General features: G+C 42.9%; 3 protein-coding genes across 4 annotated transcripts; 1 reads left to right on the top strand and 2 right to left on the bottom strand.

The window, feature by feature from the left end:
• Positions 1 to 300: 300 nt before the first annotated feature.
• LOC135489126 (leucine-rich repeat-containing protein 1-like) lies at positions 301 to 8,618 on the top strand. Of its 2 annotated transcripts, XM_064774327.1 has the most exons (9): positions 301 to 357; positions 1,536 to 2,647; positions 3,100 to 3,248; positions 3,581 to 3,712; positions 4,496 to 4,594; positions 4,862 to 5,066; positions 7,095 to 7,184; positions 7,503 to 7,577; positions 7,948 to 8,618. In XM_064774327.1, exons 1-9 carry the CDS (start codon positions 353 to 355, stop codon positions 8,109 to 8,111), a joined length of 2,031 nt encoding a protein of 676 aa, XP_064630397.1. In that variant the 5' UTR covers positions 301 to 352; the 3' UTR covers positions 8,112 to 8,618. The 2 variants fall into 2 exon arrangements, with proteins under 2 accessions (XP_064630397.1, XP_064630389.1); XM_064774319.1 differs by lacking the exon at positions 301 to 357 and having other exon boundaries at positions 931 to 2,647.
• Positions 8,619 to 10,192: 1,574 nt separating this feature from the next.
• LOC135489117 (uncharacterized) lies at positions 10,193 to 14,524 on the bottom strand. The gene is made up of 2 exons (XM_064774304.1): positions 10,743 to 14,524; positions 10,193 to 10,364 (listed from the first exon to the last, which is right to left on the bottom strand). The coding sequence occupies exon 1, from the start codon at positions 14,342 to 14,344 to the stop codon at positions 11,486 to 11,488; it is 2,859 nt and encodes a 952-aa protein (XP_064630374.1). The 5' UTR covers positions 14,345 to 14,524; the 3' UTR covers positions 10,193 to 10,364; positions 10,743 to 11,485.
• LOC135485707 (uncharacterized) lies at positions 14,395 to 17,125 on the bottom strand. The gene is made up of 2 exons (XM_064768131.1): positions 14,523 to 17,125; positions 14,395 to 14,410 (listed from the first exon to the last, which is right to left on the bottom strand). The coding sequence occupies exons 1-2, from the start codon at positions 17,123 to 17,125 to the stop codon at positions 14,395 to 14,397; spliced, it is 2,619 nt and encodes an 872-aa protein (XP_064624201.1).
• Between the last annotated feature and the right edge of the window lie 2,703 nt (positions 17,126 to 19,828).

Below are 19,828 nucleotides of genomic sequence, written 5' to 3'. Positions count from 1 at the left end.
TCGTCGGGATCGTTGTCGTCGTAGACAGCTTCAGAAATTATATATATATCAAATGTAGTTACTTTGTTGCTCGAACGTAAACTTATGTATTTGTCAGAGCATTGTATTATCATATTTTAGTCATAACTGAAAAGAACTGAATATGTTTGACATTTTGAGAACAATATTGTAGAACTATTTTGTTTATCGACGAAACACAGACCTATTGATAGTGAACAATCTGTAGTATTCATACGCTCAGCGTAACCTGCAACAGAGTTGAAAACATAGACTCTAACGATCCGAGAGGTTGTTAATGGCTGCGCCCAATTGTCGTAAAATTTTGTTGGAAAAAAGCGACAAATTGTCATCAATGAGGTGATGGGCGGCATTTTCAGATATCGTGCACTGTGGGCTCATGATTAAAGTCCTCATTTACCACCACTAGACTACTTTCATGTGGTTGTGTTAACACTGGCTGTCTAAATCAACAATGACAGTAGCCGGCTGTGCATTCGTCGTTCAAGCATACAAACCTATACTATTACTATACTAAGGCCTGCACTCTTACACATGCTTCATTCATGTGCATTGCCACATGCATGTTACTTACTTGCCTGATACGCCGGTACCACCTTGGACTAGGGTGTGCCAAACAAACCGTCTTTACAATCGTCAATAGATCTTCACGGTAGGCTAGTAAAAGATGCCAGACATTGGGTGATATGAATAAAGACTAGTAAATGCTTTTACTTCAATTTTGTACAGAAAGGCCTAGTGTAAATGTACATGGGGTTTTCAGTAAAAGCAATTGCTCGTCTTTATTCATATCACCCATTGGCCATTGTCACATTGTGACAGTCTCGAGAGGCATTGTCTATAGTGTCATTGACCGTAAAAACCTATAGTAGGCCTAAAGGTAGTTTGTTTTGCCGTTCCTATGTCAGTATGTGGTACCAGCGTATCTGAAAAAGGGTCTATTGCTGTATCATTCTAGGTAGGGCCAAAAGTTAGGAATTTTGTTACATACAGATACACTGTCAGTGTCATCTGTACAATTGTGGTAGCATATTCTTAGAGTAATCTGGTTACTCTATGGAACAATACATAGATTATAATTTTATCTGATTTGGCAATTATGTAACACTAACAGTGATCATTTGAAAAGTTCAAAGGGAGTAATGAAATGGGTTAAAGGGAACTGGAACCGCCGAGTGATTTGTTCAACTTTTCGACTTTCACCGCCCGAGAAAGTCAAACTTCCAACTTCCTGTTTTCAGATTTGTAGCTCCGCCCCCAGTGCCCGAGCATGCGCAGTTCAATTTGTTATTATTGAGAATCATGTGAGACTCACGTGAGTCATGCGATCTTTCATTCATGAGTTTTCGTAGTAAATTCCATAGTAGTGACGTCACTCAATGATTGACAGCTAGGCGCCATGTTTTATTCATGCCTCGTTCTGATCACCCGATACGCGGGAAATGGAAACGAGGTCATACGAACTGGCTGGACGGTTTCAGTTCCCTTTAAGTTCACATTTTGATTATGTTTTGCAGATACATGATGGGACAGGCAGAAGAACTGGTTCGGCAGTTTCTGTCCCAGCTTATCATTTCAAAAGATGACGAAGAAAAGAAAAAGACACTGACACTATCGTCACTGGACCTTTTTGAAGTTCCTTCATGTGTTCTCACTCTGTCTGAGCTGACCCAATTGTTTCTTGATTACAATGAAATTGACAAACTACCAGGAGATATAGCCAACCTACATAACTTAAGCATACTCTCGCTCAACGGAAATGAGCTAGACAAATTACCTCCAACAATTGGACAGCTTTCGAAACTTGAAGAATTGTTCTTGTGTGAGAATGCTCTTCAAGAGCTTCCCGAGGAATTTTCATGTTTGAAGAGACTGAGAGTTTTACACCTCACAGGGAATAGCCTCCGTGAATTAAAGTCTTCGTTTTGTTGTTTAGAATCTTTAGAAAAACTCTTCTGTGATGAAAATAGTTTAGAAGTTTTACCTCAAACGATAGCAGGCTTGGAAAAACTACAGGTGCTTGAACTAGGCTTCAATCAGCTCAAAGAACTGCCTCCGAAGTTTGGTGAACTCTGGGAGCTTCGCGTGTGCAATTTATGTAATAATAACCTCGATTGTTTGCCATCATCGTTCTCCGATTTGGAAAAGCTTGAAGAGTTAGATCTTACCTTTAATGAAATACCGCATCTCCCGGAAGTAATGAAGTGTGCTAAAAATCTTCGGAAGTTGTTTCTTGGGAATTTGGATATGGTAGATGTTCCCGATTGGATAGGGGAAATGCCTTTGCTGGAAGAATTGTCTTTACAGGAAAACTTCTTGCAGGGCAGCGTCTTGTCGGAGCAGTTTGGTCATGTGAGCAAACACTTGCGTGTACTCAATATGAAAGGGAACTGTCAGACGTCTTTGCCCGACAGTTTTGGTGAACTTGAATTCTTAGAGGATGTCCATTACGGAAGCCCTTACCAGGAACTGGAACGATCACATCGTGTTAATGGAAATGCACTGGTGTCCTTACCTGATAATTTTGGTTGGCTGAAAAATATGACGAGACTTCGACTTGATGAGAATCATCTTAAAGAGTTGCCTGAGAACTTTGGGGATATGGTAAACCTGGTATATCTTGACCTTGGTAAGCATGTCTGACGACGAGGTACATCGGTGCAGGATACAAATTCTTCTATTAAATAGTGTTGTCGCAAAGTTTTTGTCAGATGGAAGGGGAGGTGAGCAAACCACACTTCCAATCACTGTCCATCTTGACATTATCAGGCCATTTCACTTGATACATACTCGGAAACATGCATTAGAAGTCGTGTTGTAGGCCCTGTTTGTAAGAGGATGATTACTGTCTCTCATTGGAATGTGAAGTTATGGAATTTGAACGAGGCAAAGTACTGAAATCGACTTGGAATGTGAAGTCATGTTAGAAAGCAAAGTACATTTGTTATTACTGTCTCCAGTATGGATTGAGGTAGCTGTAGTCGATCAGATTAGAATGAATAGTTTTGAGAATATGCTAATAGAGTTAAATGATGTGTTAATTTATACATTTACCTTATCCTATCCACTTATTCATTTCAGCTCAGAATCATATTCGTCGTCTACCAGATTCATTTGGGAAGCTGAAAAACATGACTTTGTGTCAATTGTCCTTCAATTCCATTGAGTACTTGCCGTCGACTATTGGTGGGCTCGCTAAACTGGGTGAACTGCGTTTGGATTGTAATTCAGTAAGTGATCAGCTAGTGCATACAGAGGCAGTCAATAATATATTGGTCGTGAGGTGTAAGGCGGTCAAAAGGCAAAACAATAATTGTGCAAAAATATCCTGATCTAAATGACATAATCCTTGAAAATCCCATCCATAAGCAGAATTTACCATAATTCCAGTGGTAGGGAAGTCTGTAAAGGCTCAATGTCGGTAGAATTTACCATAATTCCTGCGGTAGGGAAATCTGAAAAGGCACATTGTTGGTAATTCAGGACACAGTGTTGGTTGCAGAAATAAAGGGGTCAACAGTTTTTTTGTCACTGTTGGGTAAATTTCTTCTTCTCTTCACAGCTGGCAGAAATTCCTGACTCCATGGGCGATATGCAAGAGTTGTTCTTCCTTGATTTGTATGCGAATTATTTGAAAAAATTGCCACACTGCCTTCTGAAGCTAAAGAAGTTGAGAGCATTGGATCTTGGTGCGGTAGGTATTTTAGAGTCCGGCTCGTCATATCAGAATCTGGCTCGATATATCAGAATCCGGCTCGATATATCAGAATCTGGCTCGATATATCAGAATCCGGCCCGATATATCAGAATCCGGCTCGATATATCAGAATTTGGCTCGGTTAGAACTACAACAACTTACGTGGTGCCTCTGAGTGAGATAAGCATGTTTTAAAAATAAAAAGCCTCCTTTATAACATTTAATAGGAAATAACATTTTAAATTGGTTTCTGTGGAAATCAAGGCACAATACATAAAAAGTCATTTCCAACCACACTGCTACTTAAAAACAATTAAAAACATGCTTATTCCACTCACAGGCACCATGTTTCTATCCGTTGGTAATACATTTATAGGGTCTAAAACCAACCATTCAAGATTTACGTGTACATTGATGCTTGTACTCCTGTACAGAGCTCCCATTCTTGGTCCATTGATGAAGCCATAAACAAAAATTCTAACCCCTCTATCTCCTACACACACCACTGGAAAACTTAAGAATTCGGTTTCTACTGTCAGGTTGGCGTACTCTATCCCTCGACATATTCAAATCATTTGTAGCTTCCATGTTAAATAAAAGTCGCTCAGCTCCCGGACTTTTTCATGGGAACCAGTCAACACGACCAGTTTGGACCATTCATGGCCATTTCAGACCACTTAAATCTTAATTTTTTTTCAAGTCTTGTCACGTGAGGGAAACTTGTGATCAGTGTACCGGTAGTGGTTTAAAATCATTCCATATATTTCATTCGAATTTCAGAATAGCTTTGGTTTACCGGATGATGAGATACCACGAATCTTCAATCAGATCAAGTATGAAAATAGTCAGAGGAAACTAAAATATAGCGAGAAAGCAGGGGTAAGTTCCTTTTTGTTCATGCACAGGCTATTAAAAGTTGAACCTGGCCCAGAACTTGGGAAACATATGGCATAGTATCTTTCTAACCTTGAAATGATTCAAATGGCTGAAATGAGGTGATTGACTTTTTGGCTTACCATAGAGGAGTCTATACAATACCACAGTATAGTATGGATTCCAGTTGTCTGAAGAAAATAACCTGGAAGGAATTGGTTCAGGAGGTTTTCTTTCATAAAAATTGGTTGTTTTTATCTGTTTGATTTTCAGCGTGATCCAGCCGATGACAGTGTCAACTCCGAATCCAGTGAATGTGATGTTCTGACTGCCGCTTTGAAACAGTCCTCTCAGCTCTGGAAGTTGCACAGTGATTCTGAAAGGAAGGAGAGGACGAAATTTAAACGGACAAAACTGGGTTGGGTGCCAGTGAGTGAGTCTGAGGCCTCTTTGGAGAATAGCTGCAGCTCTATTACAGGTAATAAAATATTTACTGTTTACGGAATGTTTTGGAGATTGACTTCGAAAAACACTTGGGTGTCCACTCTTTCTCAGAAATGTGTTCTCTTTCTGTCCCTGTCATTGATTTTACCTCATCAGGCATTGTTGCTGGTACCAGTGAGGCAAGACTTAATGCAAGGTGTGGTTGTCATATATATTGTCCTAGTAGAAACAAGGAATGAGGAATTTCCTCAGGAAAAGCGCTGTAGTACTTATCTTTGAAGGCTTGATCATCTGTCGTCTAAGGTTGGTGCAAATTTGGATTTTAAAACCTTGTTTTTGGCTCACCGTAAGGGGAGTCTATATGATAGCGCTGTGTCCGTCGTCGTCGTCGTCGTCGTATCCTAACAGTGGCACGTTTCTTAACTGCTAGGGCTATGAACTTGAAACTTTGTACACAGAATGCCCTAGGTCAGCTGACCTCTGACACTGATTTTCGGTCCGATCTGATTCTCTGTTTGGCCACCAGGGGGCCAAATGTTGATATCTAAAAAGTGTGATATCTCGCTTATTAGTGACTTGTTTTCGATAAAACTTTTGTTGTAGGTACTCATAGCAAATATACATTTTATATTATACGGGTTTTTAATTTGACCTTGTTTTCAAGGTCGCAGAGGTCATATGGCGTAAATTGGCCATTAGAGTGTAAACTATGGCACGTTTCTTAACCACTAAAGCTATGAACTTGAAACTTGGTACATATAACCCCCTATATCACATAGCCTCTGGTGCTGAATTTTGGTTCGATCTGATTCCTAACTTTGCCACCAGGGGGCCAAAAGTGGAAATCTAAAAAGTGTGATATCTCGCTTATAAGTGACTTGTTTTCGATAAAACTTTTGTTGTAGGTACTCATAGCAAATATACATTTTATATTATACGGGTTTTCAATTTGACCTACTTTTCAAGGTCACAGAGGTCATATGGCGTAAATTGGCCATTAGAGTGTAAACTATGGCACGTTTCTTAACCACTAAAGCTATGAACTTGAAACTTGGTACATATAACCCCCTATATCACATAGCCTCTGGCGCTGAATTTTGGTTCGATCTGATTCCTAACTTTGCCACCAGGGGGCCAAAAGTGGAAATCTAAAAAGTGTGATATCTCGCTTATAAGTGACTTGTTTTCGATAAAATTCTTATGGTAGGTACTGTTTGGAAGAATACATCACATATTTTACGGGTTTTCAATTTGACCTACTTTTCAAGGTCACAGAAGTCATATGGCGTAAATTGGCTGTTAGAGTGTAAACTATGGCACGTTTCTTAACCAGTAAAGCTATGAACTTGAAACTTGGTGCATATAACCCCCTACATCAGATAACGTCTGATGTCGAATTTTGGCCTGATCTGATTCTTTATTCGGCCACCAGGGGGCCATAACGGAAAAAGGAAGACGTGCAATATCTTGCCTATTTGAGTGAATTGTTTTCGATAAAATTTTATGGCAGGGACTCCTAGCAAGGATACATCACATTTCCTATGATTTTTGGATTTGACCTCCTTTTCTAGGTCACAGAGGTCAAATGGCGTAAATTGACCGTTCGAGTGTAACTATGGCACGTTTCTTAACTGCTAAAGCTATGAACTTGAAAGTTGGTACATGTAACCCCCTACATCAGATAATCTCTGACACCGAATTTTGGCCTGATCTGATTCTTGATTTGGCCACCAGGGGGTCAAAACTGAAAAAGTAGGACGTGCAATATCTCGCTTATTAATGACTTTTTTTCGATGAATTTTTTATTGCAGGGACTCTTAGCAATCACACGATATTGATCTTGTTGATGTCATAGACAATTATTGGTTGGATCATAAACTTATATATACTGCCCTGTCTTATTACTTGACATCAATACACATAAAAAAAAAGTCTTCATGCCTGATTGTGTTCACCATATTCACCTCTAAACTAAGCATGATCCTGCCTAATAAAAGATGTATACGGTGAGCACAATGGCCCCTGGCCGTTTCATTACTGATTGTTTTTGTTAATCTCACAGGTGCAAGTATGAACTCGTTTCATGTGTCAGCCACAGAAGACTGGGATGAGGAAGCTGACCTACTGCCAAAAAATGCTGAATACAACTTCGGTATGTAAAGATGGTGGTGTAAGTCTGGACCAAATTATTGCCATAGATGCTATTTTGTCAGTTTCGCAGCATATCATTATGGTGATGGTGCTCTATGGCTCCGACATATGCACTGTCAGCAAGGAATCTCGTATGTCTTATTCAAACAGTTTATGTGACAATCGAAGTAAAGTGACCTGGTCAAGGTCGCCTCAGGTTTTGTTTGGGTCAAGTCAAGTAATGATGGGACCAGTGCCTTGACCAATACCTCCCCCCCTCCCTCACTAAGAGCCGGTACAAATTCTGTGAATTTACTATTTTGTCTTTTGCATCTTTCAGAGTTTAATCCCACTGCTGAGGCTGAAGACTGGGATAAAGTGGATGATGAGAATGATGATGATCCTTATGGTTATGGTACGCATACTCTTCCTCACATCTGAAACGCTATGCTCCCTCTCTTGTTAGGGATTTTTGGAATGATAAAAGCACATACGTGGTGCGGTAATTCTTACTCTCAGAGAGGCGGCAGGTCTAGTTTTATTATGCAAAACTTACTACATTTGAAGTTGTGAGGGTATTAAGCCTGATGATAAAAACACATTAAACCCTTGCATTTTGTCAAGAATTGAATTCTTTTCCAATTATTCTAGGTGTCTTGTCAATGGGCTCATGTCATCATTTAGCATGATGTAAGCAAAAGAACAAGGCGGTCATGCTTATGACTGGGGTCCTCTTCTGTCGATTTTAGCTCTGAGAACTTGATTTCTGCATTTTCTCTTTTAAGGTTCTGTTGCCTATCGACATCCAGGTGCAGCGTTTCAGCAAAGGGGTACTTGGTCTTTGCACCATGGGTTCAACCCTTCTGACAGACATGCTCCTGCCATTGTACGGGAAAGGTTGGAGTTTGAAAGCGAAGATGGACAGTTTGATGACGCTGAGAGTTCATGATGTTGGTTTGAGTGTAAAAGTTGTTTCCATATTGCTGTGCCGGCTCTAATAAGTACAGAGAGTTAGGGAGCATGGCAAATGTTTGTTATTGTCAGGAGAAAAAGACCCCCCCTCTCTACCTAAGAAATTAAGTTTCTGGGATGCAACTCACGAACCACCTAAGTCTTTGTGTACATTGTATGCTGTGTGTGATAGCATGTTGTCGGTTATGGGCTCGTTTTCAGCTGATCTCTTCCACCATTTGTTGCTCAGTTAGCCATTCTCGCGTCTATATCACTGCCAGGGTTGATGTAAAAAGAAAGTGTAGATGTACGTTTTTAATGCTTTCTACGCTGAGCTAGCATAAAAAGCAAGTAGCATTTTTGGCAGTATCAGGTAATTATATATTGTTTTAATTACACCTATTGCCAAGATGAATTAAACAAGTTGTATTCAGACTTGTTTATTTTCTGCCAAGATGTTGCATGCAGATTTGTATTTTCAGAGAAATAAATTATTTTGTGTATTCATATGATTTTTTCCTTGCCTCTGGCATCTTCCTCCAATCACAATCGTCGTCGTCGTCGTCGTCATTACCAGTGTTGTGCCGGAGATATGGGGTCCATTATAGGCACTGTCAAACCATGTAGGATCTTTTACTTGCCCTGGCATAGACAGTCTGGTAGGAGGGACCAGGGCTTTTAGTTTCATCGGACAATTTATCTCGGATTGAGCCTCAAACCTGTTGTGAAGAGCCAGGAATTTCAATTCCTTGAAAGCCATGCCGGTTCATCCAGTAATGCAATCCTGGGTCAAGAATTTGGGTGTCTTATGCTACACACTTGAAGTGTGACCCCACGTAGCTCCAGGGGGTGTTTCATGAAGCTAACAAGTAAGGATGATCGATAATAACATACCATGGTAATGTGAGTAACACAACCAGGAGGGGCATATAACATCGATGTAGATGAACAGAACCGATGCAGGTATCGCACCTGGAGAAGACATACCAGGGAAGGCGATCACGTGGGGCAAGGCAGGAGTCACAACCAGGAGAGACATCATGGATCAAATGGGGGCAATGCAAGTGTCCCAACGTTGGGACATACTAGTATAGAGACTGTGATGAACTAGGTCAAGACGAGGGTTTATACTATCGCAACCAATTATTAGAGAGACATACCTGGGATGGTGAGCAACGGGCGATGTAAGTGTCACAACCAGGAGAGACATGACTGAGACCACCCAGGAGCAAGGGAAGGGGGAATGAGGAGGGCCACACCATGTAGGGACGGTGATCAGTTCGAGCAAGGCAATAAGTGACATAACAAGGAGAGACATATCAGGGATGTTGATCAATTAGGCCAATGCCAGTATCACAATCAGATGATACCAGGTACGGTAATTGTTAAAATCATCAGTCCGATCAAAACACCTTGAAAAAATGTACATGTCTTTTATCCTGCCTCATCTTGAATTTGGTTCAATCATTTTTGCCTCTGCTAGCCAGATTTTATTAGCTAAACTTGATCAGATCAATTATCCGGCTGCCATAATAGTCAGTGGCTGTCTACATGGAACAAATCATATGAAACTGTATAAAAGGCTTGGCTGGATGACACTTGATTCCCGTCGAGTTGAAAAGAAAGTAATTTTAATGTACGATGTAGAAAATCATTCTGTCCCGTCATATGTTTGTAAAATTTTAAACTCATATCGTAATCAGGTTATAGATGCTAGACTAAGGCAACCTAGACCATATCGTCTTCCTCAGAATGTATCCCAGGGATTCTCCAAGTCCACTGTTCTAAGTTCTATTCGTCTATGGGACACTATACCAACTAATGTCAAGCAATGTTTATCGCGTAATTCATTTAAATATAATCTTAGATTACTTCGGAAAGGGCCAAAAGACCCGCTTGTCTCCACTAAATTAGATTTAACCCGGTATGAAGAACTATATCTAAATAGAACCAGGTGTGATTTGATCTTTAAATCACACCTGTTTAGTCATAATTTTACTAATGTACAAAGCCCATCCTGCACCTGTGGTTTTAAGAATCAATCCACAAAACATATATTTCTCGACTGCCCTCTGTAGATTCTGCCATGGACTCTGTACGGAATCAAGCCGCCCCAGGTGGTGGACCAATCGTTCTGATGAATAAACACTCTTTATATGATATACGGGCATCTTTATTGATAAATCTTTCTTCGTTCTCTGTCTTACAAATATTTCTAACTCCTTATGTATGTCGTTGATGCCGTAAAAGACTGAAAGAAGATGCAACACTTATCTTGAGTTCACAGATCAGAATGAAAAGAAAGAAATCCTAAAGCTAAAGCTAAACCTATCTCCAGAGACAGGGTATAAGAAACTAGCGTCCTAAAGATATAAAATCATCTATATAACACCAAAGGTGTGATATACTTGTATCAAGCTCAAGAATGGTCTTATAGTAACCAGTTAAGCCACTTGTCAAAGGTTATACTAATGAATTAAGAAATGAAGTACATATGTGGTGGAGAACAAAGACTCCACATGGCTCATTTTGATGCTCACTTTACATGTCCAAAATATCTATCTATGAATAACTAGAAGACGGAAATATCACTTCCATGATATTAATAAAGGCATAGCTTACTACATACCGTGTTTGCCGCATTCTGGGGTCTAGGATTCCGCTGATATATGTTAGATTGAAATTGGCATAAATGTTTCTGATCTATCCAAGACAAGAGCATGTATGAGAAAGGATGGGAGGAAGTTGACTATCCCAAATCCTGGACATATAACCAAATAAATACTCCGTTAATCACAGCTAATAATCAAGGAATAAACGAAAGGAAACATCCTGAAATCTAACATGAAAACTATTTAAACCCAAACGATGATGTGTTAAACTTAAACCATCATGAAATATACTAAATCAAAAATGGGACTAAATCTTGAAAGGTGTAAGAATCAAGTATTTCTTAACAGGAAGTGAAGTGGTCCATAGTGCCTACAACCTTGGTGTACCACTCATGCCAGAGTTTGACCCGTCCAAAGTGCTTTCTAAGAGATGCTAACTGTGAGTCATCTTCAGCCACACAAAATAGAAAACATCTCACATTGCCTGCTGTCACACTCCCACCCAAATCACCTAAGTGATTTCCACAAAAAAACCTAAACTAATCAATCACCAAAGGTAATCCGAGGAATTCCATAACGTTATACTATGTACGTATCCAAAACTGTAATATCTACAAAAACATATAATTGTCGTATGAAAGAAAAAAAAAAAAAAAACTTAAATCTAAACGCAATCTGGAAGGTAATGTGTAAAAGGACACAAAAAAAATGAGAATGAGAAGAACTCCCACCCATTGAAGACCAGGAAGCTATAGGAAAATTAATCAGGCTGATCTGGGGACTTTTCCAGCAACATAATCAACTTGTGGATGGGTCTCTCCAGGAATCGGACCTTGCCCTTGCGCTTCCCGTCAGCCGTTAGCTCAGCACTAGCCATCCGGAGCTTCACTGTTCTTGTTAGATCATCCCTTCCTTTCTCAGTCGTCTCTACCATTGCCAGCTTCCAGTCGCATCTTGGTAGGTCTGCGTCATTTAGGATCACTATGTCTCCCACTTCAACGTTTCTTCTTTGCTTCTGCCATTTCTGGCGCTGTTGGAGATTCTGGAGATATTCTTTTCTCCATCTTTGCCAAAACTCATTGGCAAGATACTGAACCCTGCGCCATCTCTTCCGGGCATACAGATCCTCCTTGGGGAATTCCCCAGGGGGTGGCATCAGGATGTCTGATTTCATCGTCAGCAACTGATTTGGAGTGAGTGGCAGGGGTGCAGTAGGGTCGTTGAGGTTTTCTACAGTCAATGGACGGCTGTTGATTATCGCCATTACCTCATAGAACAATGTCCTGAGTGAGGAGGTGTCTAGACGGGAATGTGACAATCCTAGGACTACTCTCAGCACGCTGCGGATGGTTCGGATCTGTCGTTCCCATACGCCTCCTTTGTGGCTTGATTCTGGGGAGTTCATGACGAATTCGCAATCGCCCTGGAAGTGGGCTTGAATGGTTGCATCATCGATCTCTTTCATAGCCTCTTTCAGTTCTTGTCTTGCTCCTACAAAATTAGAACCCCGGTCACACCGGATTAGGCGTACTTTGCCCCTGAGGGCGACAAAGCATCGCAGGGCATTCAAAAAGACATCCGTTGTCATGTCATCCAATAACTCTATGTGTATGGCTCTGGAAGCCATACAGGTGAACAGAAGTCCATACCTTTTGATGGTCTTGCGCCTTTCTGTCACTTCAAATGGCCCAAAGACATCGATTCCGCAGTATGTGAATGGGGGAGAGGCGTCTAATCTATCTTTAGGTAGGTCAGCCATCTTCTGGACTTGAGTGGTTCCCCTGAAACGTCTGCAAACAACACACTTGAAAATGTGTGAGGAGACCTGGGCAGAGCAACCTGGTATCCAAAATCCTCTTGCTCTCAACTCATTCATGGTCATACCTCTGCCCTGATGTGCAGTCTTTTCATGATGATGCTTTATCAGCAGCTCAGCTACGGCAGTCTTCTTGGGGATGATAGCTGGATGTTTGGCTCTATAATTCAGGTTCGAATGTTTGAGCCTGCCTCCAACTCTCAGGATTCCATCTTCATCTGGGAAGGGGTCCAAGTTATAGAGCTGGTTGCCCTTCTTCAGATGTTCTCCTCTTTGCAGTTCGTCTATCTCGTCTGCAAAGGCTTCTCTTTGTATGCATAGGATGATGAACGTCTCTGAAGCTCTTCTTATCTCTGTCAAATCGGGTATACCTTTACCTAGCTTGCGTAAACAACGCTCACGAAGTGTAGATATGGCTGAGAGTAATCTTGACCAATCAGAAAACTTCTCAAACCTCTTCAGCATCGCTGTTCTCTCTGTGGCTTTAGTGGCTAGGGCTGTGACCTTCTTGACCTCGGGATCATCGTTTGAGATTTCATCATGATCAGGTGTTGAGTCGCTTACCTCAGGGAGTTGCTTTTCCCACAGGAATGCAGGCCCATTGAACCATCTGGAGGTTTCCAGTTCTTCTGCCTCCAGTCCTCTGGATGCATGGTCAGCTGGGTTGATATCTGTGGCTATGTGGCGCCACTGTCCTGGCTCTGACGACTCTCTTATTCTTTGAACTCTGTTGGCAACAAAGATTTTGAAGCGGCGTGCTTCATTTTGGATATACCCAAGAACAACCCTGGAGTCTGTCCAATAATAATTCTTCATTTCTTTGATCTTCAACTCTTTGTTGAGAAAGTCACTGATCTTTACAGACACTACAGCAGCCTGCAGCTCCAATCTGGGGACTGTTACAGGCTTCAGGGGGGCCACCCTTGCTTTAGACATTGCCAATGAGCAGTGAACCCTTTCAATCTCATCCACTAATCTCAGATAGCTGCATTGTCCGTACCCTGTGAGCGATGCGTCCGAGAAATGATGCAATTCCATCTGTTTGATGGGTCCAAAATCGGTCGGTTTGAAGCACCTAGGTATTTTTATGGTGGCCAGGCTTACCAGCCCCCGTCTCCATCCCTCCCACTTTGGGCGAAGCTCATTTGGAAGAGGCTGGTCCCAGTCTGTGCTCTCTCTACAAAGGTGTTGGAGTATCTGCTTACCAGTCAGCAGAAATGGTGCAAGGAAGCCAAGTGGGTCAAAAACCGAAGATACCATGGACAGGATGCCTCGTCGGGTGAGGGGTTGGTCTTGGATCGTCAGACGGAACTGGAAGACATCAGACTCAATACACCACTGAATGCCAAGGGCTCTCTCTATGGGGAGGTCATCAAGTGACAGATCAAGTTCCATGATATCCTTAGCTCTTTCGGACGGCGGGATGGACTCAAGCACTTCCCTGCTGTTTGACGCCAGTTTGTGGAGTCTCACGTTTCCTTTCTGGCAGATTGATCTCGCTCCTTTGATGACCTTGATTGCCTCTTCTACTTCGTCTGTGCTCCCTAAACCATCGTCCATGTAGAAGTTTTCAGCTATGAATGCGGAGGCTTCTGGGCTAAGGTCCTTGAACTTCTCCGCCATATGCCGTAGTCCATAGATGGCGCACCCTGGTGATGAAACTGCACCAAAGAGGTGGACCTTCAGACGATAGCTCACTGGTTCTGTCTCAAGGTTTCCACCTTCCCACCACAGGAATCTTATGTAATCTTGATGGTCATCTCTGACTCGGAAGCGATGGAACATGCGCTCTATGTCACACATGAATGCGACCTTCCCAAGACGGAAGCGGCATAGTACACCCAGGAGCCCATTCAATTGATCTGGGCCCTGTAAGAGATGGTCATTTAGGCTTGTTCCCTGGAATTTAGCTCCACAATCAAAAACTACTCTGATCTTCTGTGGTTTTTTGGGATGATACACCCCATGGTGAGGAATATACCAGATTTGTCCCTTTCTATCGCTGTCCTGTGTCGCCCTTTCGGCATCTCCTTGCTTGATAATGTCTTCCATAAAGGCTGTGTAATCGGCAAAGTATTTGCTGTCTCTTCTAAATCTGCGCTTCAAGTGTTCCAGCCGGACCTTTGCCATGAAGATATTATAAGGGAGGGTTGGTCTCTTTTCTTTGAAAGGGAGTGGCATGTTGAAGAAGCCGTCCTTTTGCTGGTGGATGCCTTCACTCAGGATCCGAAGGAACTGGATGTCTTCTTGAGATACGGTGTTTTCTTGTGGTCCATCTTGTTTGAAATCAGCCTCTAATATCTCGGCTAGGTGGAGTGGTCTTAGTGTTGTTTCCTTGATGCTCGTCTTGAGCACAAACTTTACCGTATTTGGTGTTTCCGATAGCTGGAGTGTCTCCGGGACCTTGGTTGATACAGCCATGCAAGATAGTCCTACACTGTCCCCCGAGGGCTGCAGGCAGTCCCCTCCAACAAGGCTCCAGCCAAGGGACGTCTCTATCGCAAAGGGTTCATTACCCTGCCCAAGGATGCTGGACCTCGGAGCCAGTGCCTGGGGGCAGTCAAAGCCAATCAGCAGCCCCACGTCGATGTCTTGGAGGGGTTGAAGCCTTGTGGCGACCTCTCTGAGGTGGGGCCACCTTTTGGCCACCTTTGGTGTGGGTATGTTGTCTTCATTCGCTGGTATAAACTCTCTTGAGTAAGCCACCGGGATGGGGATCTTTTCCTTGCTGTCAAAACCTCTGACCACGAGATGACGATATTTCTGGCAATTTATTACTCTATCCTTCGTGGTCATCGTGGACAAACTCAACTGGGCTTGTGTGAAATGTGTCCCCAGCCGGTCTGCAGTGTGACTGAGTATGAAGGAAGTGTCTGATTGTGTGTCCAGTAGAGCATAAACCAATTGCTCTTTGTCAGGATTGTCTGAGCTGGACACCCAAACTGGCACTATCATGGCACAATTCTGTTTAGCAGTGGGACAGGCTGTCCTCTTGCAGGAAGCTTTCTCTCTCACTGTCTCTGTCGCTTCTTTTCCATCCTTCATAGGGTCGGGGTTCTTAATTGCTCTCTCTCCCCTTTCCTCATGGAGACTGGTCGGATGTTTCCCATTACAACGCTTGCAAGTGCCGCGTTTGGGGCACTCCTTCACCATGTGGCCCCTTTTCAGACACCCATAGCAAAAACCTCCGTTCTTGACAATCTCCTGCTTCTCTTGTCTTGATTTTGCGGCAAGTGAGCGACATTCTTGAATGTAATGTCCCTTTTTTCCGCAGAAGCTGCACACGCTGGTCTGTCCCTGAGCAGCGTAGGTAGTTGTAGTGTTCTTGTTGTCACCGGTCGTTTTAGTAAGAAGGGTCTTTGCTCCTGGTCCCTTGGTACCCTTCGCCGCGTCTTTGGGGTAAGGCTCCCCCGCTGTCTCTGGGGACTTCAGCGATCCTATGGAAACAACTGGGTCACACGCGATCTCGGCCTCTTCCAGGAGAAAGGTCCTGAAATCTTTGAATGTAGGGTACTCTCTTCTGGTCTTTTTGATCTTGTTGACGGTGCGGCCCCACCTGGAAACTATCCAATCTGGAAGCTTTTGGAGTAATTTCCTATTCTCCCAGATATCATTCAACATGTTGAGGCCCTTCACCTCCTCCTGAGCAATTGCGCACTGCTCTAGGAAATCGGATAATTTCCTGAGTCCTTTGCTGTCTTTTCCAGACAGCTTGGGCCAGGAGTCCAACTTCTTTCTGAATGCATCAGATACGGCAAAGTCACTGCCGTACCTGTCTTCTAAGATCTCTTTTGCCTTCTCGTAGGCGTTCTCTGAACGAAGAAGAGAGCAGCCTGCAACCGCTTCTCTTGCCGGGCCTCCTAAATATTTTTTAAGATAGTGTATTCTCTCATGAGATGGTACACCTCGACTCTCTATCAGGCTCTTGAATGAGGCCATCCAGTCTGGGAAGAGGAGGGGGTCTCCACTGAAGATGGGCGGCTCTGGCACCGGAAGGCGTCCCAGGTTAATTGATGCTGCCAGGGTGTTAGCGATAAAGGCCAGATCGCTAACCGTCTCTTGCTTTGGGCCAGGTGTCTCCGGTTGGGGAGACCATACTGAGGCTTCAGGCCTCAGGGACGACCCAGGCAATCTCGTTGGGTTTTCTGTCTTCGGAGCTCTCCCGCTTGGAGGGTGGAACAAGACTTGAGCCGACTGTTGGACTTGTGCCTGTTTCCTCTGTGTCTCTGTTACTGTCACGTGTGGCAAAGGTGACTGCAGCGAGGGTGTCGTCCTTAACTCTCTGAGTGGCTCCATCCGGGTAGCAAGCATGGTCATGGGGTTGACTGGTAGCCTCTCTGGTTCCCGGGTTGGTTCCATCGGAGTCTGCTGTGCCGACATAGGAGGAACTGGAAACTGCCTGATCTCCGACACGGATGGGGCCTCTTCTTCTTCGTAGGCCTGAAGACGAGCTTCCTCCATCTTCAGCTCCTTTACCAACTTCTGGCGCTCAAGGGATCTTTTCAACACGGCCTGCTGAGATTCAGCTTCCGCCTTTCTCTTTGTTTCATTTAGTTGTAGCTGGAGAATCTGATCCTCGATCATATCCTCCTCATCCTGGACCAACAAAGCCGCTCTTAACGATGCAGTCTTCGCTGCAGCCTCTCTCCTGGCAAGGGACGCGCTGGATACTGAGGAACTTGACCTCCTTGACCTGATGGACCTGCATGACCTTGATGATCTGGAGTGGGATGATGAGCGACCATCTTCGCTGTTCCGATGCTGAGGACTTTCGTTCAGGAATTGGATTAAACCCCTGGCATGTGAGGTGGCCTGATCAACCCCTCTGCAGATCTCTGAGGGAGGTGAGCTGAAAGTGGCCCGCACCTCATCGTAATCTCCGGCAATTCTGTCGGAAATTCTGTTTAAATCTGCTACCAGCGTGTCCCGGTAATCTGGGATCAAGCTGAAGTCATAATTGGAGCAGGTGTCATGCGCATACGCTCCAAATTTCTCTAGTTCTCTGAAGGTGTGCCAGAATTTCTGACACACCTCTTGCCTCTGATTTTCTCTGGCCTTCTCTGTAGGTCGCCGCGTTCGCAAGGATCTGCGCGGACCTTGCGTCGGTTCGCCGGTCCTCCTTTCTGGCTCTCTTTCTGGTGCTTGTTTCTCATCGGCGTCCTTCTCTACGTCAATCAGCGTGTCAGTGGGCTGTCGGCTCTGCTCTCTGTCAGCTTCATGCTTATGGAATAGGGCGGGCAAGTCAAAGCTATCTGACTGTTGCTCAAGAGGTCTCTCTTGGGTTCTCTCTTCTGAGGTTTGGGTCCGGGTTCGGTCTCCTTCCTGGGTACTAGTCTCTGTTGCTGGCAAAGTTTCCATATTGTAGCGCCCCAATTAACCTAAAGCTTCTAAAAGGGATAGATTTGACCAAGTTCACTTAACTCTGAAACTAAAAACCTTTTTTTTGCAAAGGGGTAAAAAAACCCAACTCTACTCTGTGTTTGTTTTCCCTTTTACCCAAAAATAAAGGCTTATAAACTCTACTCTGAGGTGAAAATGGATCCGACAAAATCAATAACTCCCAAAAGTAAATAGCTAAATGGCAAAAAGGTAACACGCAGGCAATATGAAAATACCAATGGACATCATAACACAATCAGGCATGAGTCAATGAAGTACCAAGATCGTAAACACTTACCCCAATCCGTCCTCAGTTCAGGTCACATGAGATGAGTTACATCAACATGGCAACAGAATGCAAATGACACATGGTAATGAAACGCCACTCCAAGAATAGGCCTGAGGTTAACTCTAGCATTGATCCTATAATCCTAAGATCCTGGAAGTCCATAATAGTCCGTGAATGTTGACAGTAGAGATTTATCCTCACAGTCCCAGTTCTTTTGGTTGGTTTGTTGTTGTTTGTTCTTGTTCCTTTATTTTTATTTACTAAATGCGATATCCAATTGATAGAAGTTATTCCATCTGTCCTCACTCACTGCACTGTAGGTCATGGGTTTAGTTGAGTTCAGCATATGAAAGTCAAATGTTTCTGTACAAGATCGTATGGCCATCATCAGAGTCAGCTGTGACACACTGACCTGTTGACAAACAAACAAAACAAACTGCCAGGAGATCCTGGAATAAAGTTTATGTCATCCGACGTCGACTGCCTGACTTCTTGGAAGTTCTTGGAAGTTTCTCTGGAACTCTTTCTTTTTTCCCTAAGGAGTTGACTGGTGCACATGGGTATGCACACGTCTTTTACTGTAGATTCTGCCATGGACTCTGTACGGAATCAAGCCGCCCCAGGTGGTGGACCAATCGTTCTGATGAATAAACACTCTTTATATGATATACGGGCATCTTTATTGATAAATCTTTCTTCGTTCTCTGTCTTACAAATATTTCTAACTCCTTATGTATGTCGTTGATGCCGTAAAAGACTGAAAGAAGATGCAACACTTATCTTGAGTTCACAGATCAGAATGAAAAGAAAGAAATCCTAAAGCTAAAGCTAAACCTATCTCCAGAGACAGGGTATAAGAAACTAGCGTCCTAAAGATATAAAATCATCTATATAACACCAAAGGTGTGATATACTTGTATCAAGCTCAAGAATGGTCTTATAGTAACCAGTTAAGCCACTTGTCAAAGGTTATACTAATGAATTAAGAAATGAAGTACATATGTGGTGGAGAACAAAGACTCCACATGGCTCATTTTGATGCTCACTTTACATGTCCAAAATATCTATCTATGAATAACTAGAAGACGGAAATATCACTTCCATGATATTAATAAAGGCATAGCTTACTACATACCGTGTTTGCCGCATTCTGGGGTCTAGGATTCCGCTGATATATGTTAGATTGAAATTGGCATAAATGTTTCTGATCTATCCAAGACAAGAGCATGTATGAGAAAGGATGGGAGGAAGTTGACTATCCCAAATCCTGGACATATAACCAAATAAATACTCCGTTAATCACAGCTAATAATCAAGGAATAAACGAAAGGAAACATCCTGAAATCTAACATGAAAACTATTTAAACCCAAACGATGATGTGTTAAACTTAAACCATCATGAAATATACTAAATCAAAAATGGGACTAAATCTTGAAAGGTGTAAGAATCAAGTATTTCTTAACAGGAAGTGAAGTGGTCCATAGTGCCTACAACCTTGGTGTACCACTCATGCCAGAGTTTGACCCGTCCAAAGTGCTTTCTAAGAGATGCTAACTGTGAGTCATCTTCAGCCACACAAAATAGAAAACATCTCACATTGCCTGCTGTCACAACCTCC

This window comes from Lineus longissimus, chromosome 1 (genome assembly GCF_910592395.1).
Source record: "Lineus longissimus chromosome 1, tnLinLong1.2, whole genome shotgun sequence".
Classification (NCBI taxonomy): domain Eukaryota; kingdom Metazoa; phylum Nemertea; class Pilidiophora; order Heteronemertea; family Lineidae; genus Lineus; species Lineus longissimus.
Note: the sequence above shows the minus strand (reverse complement) of the source record. Positions and strands in the feature narration are given on the sequence as shown.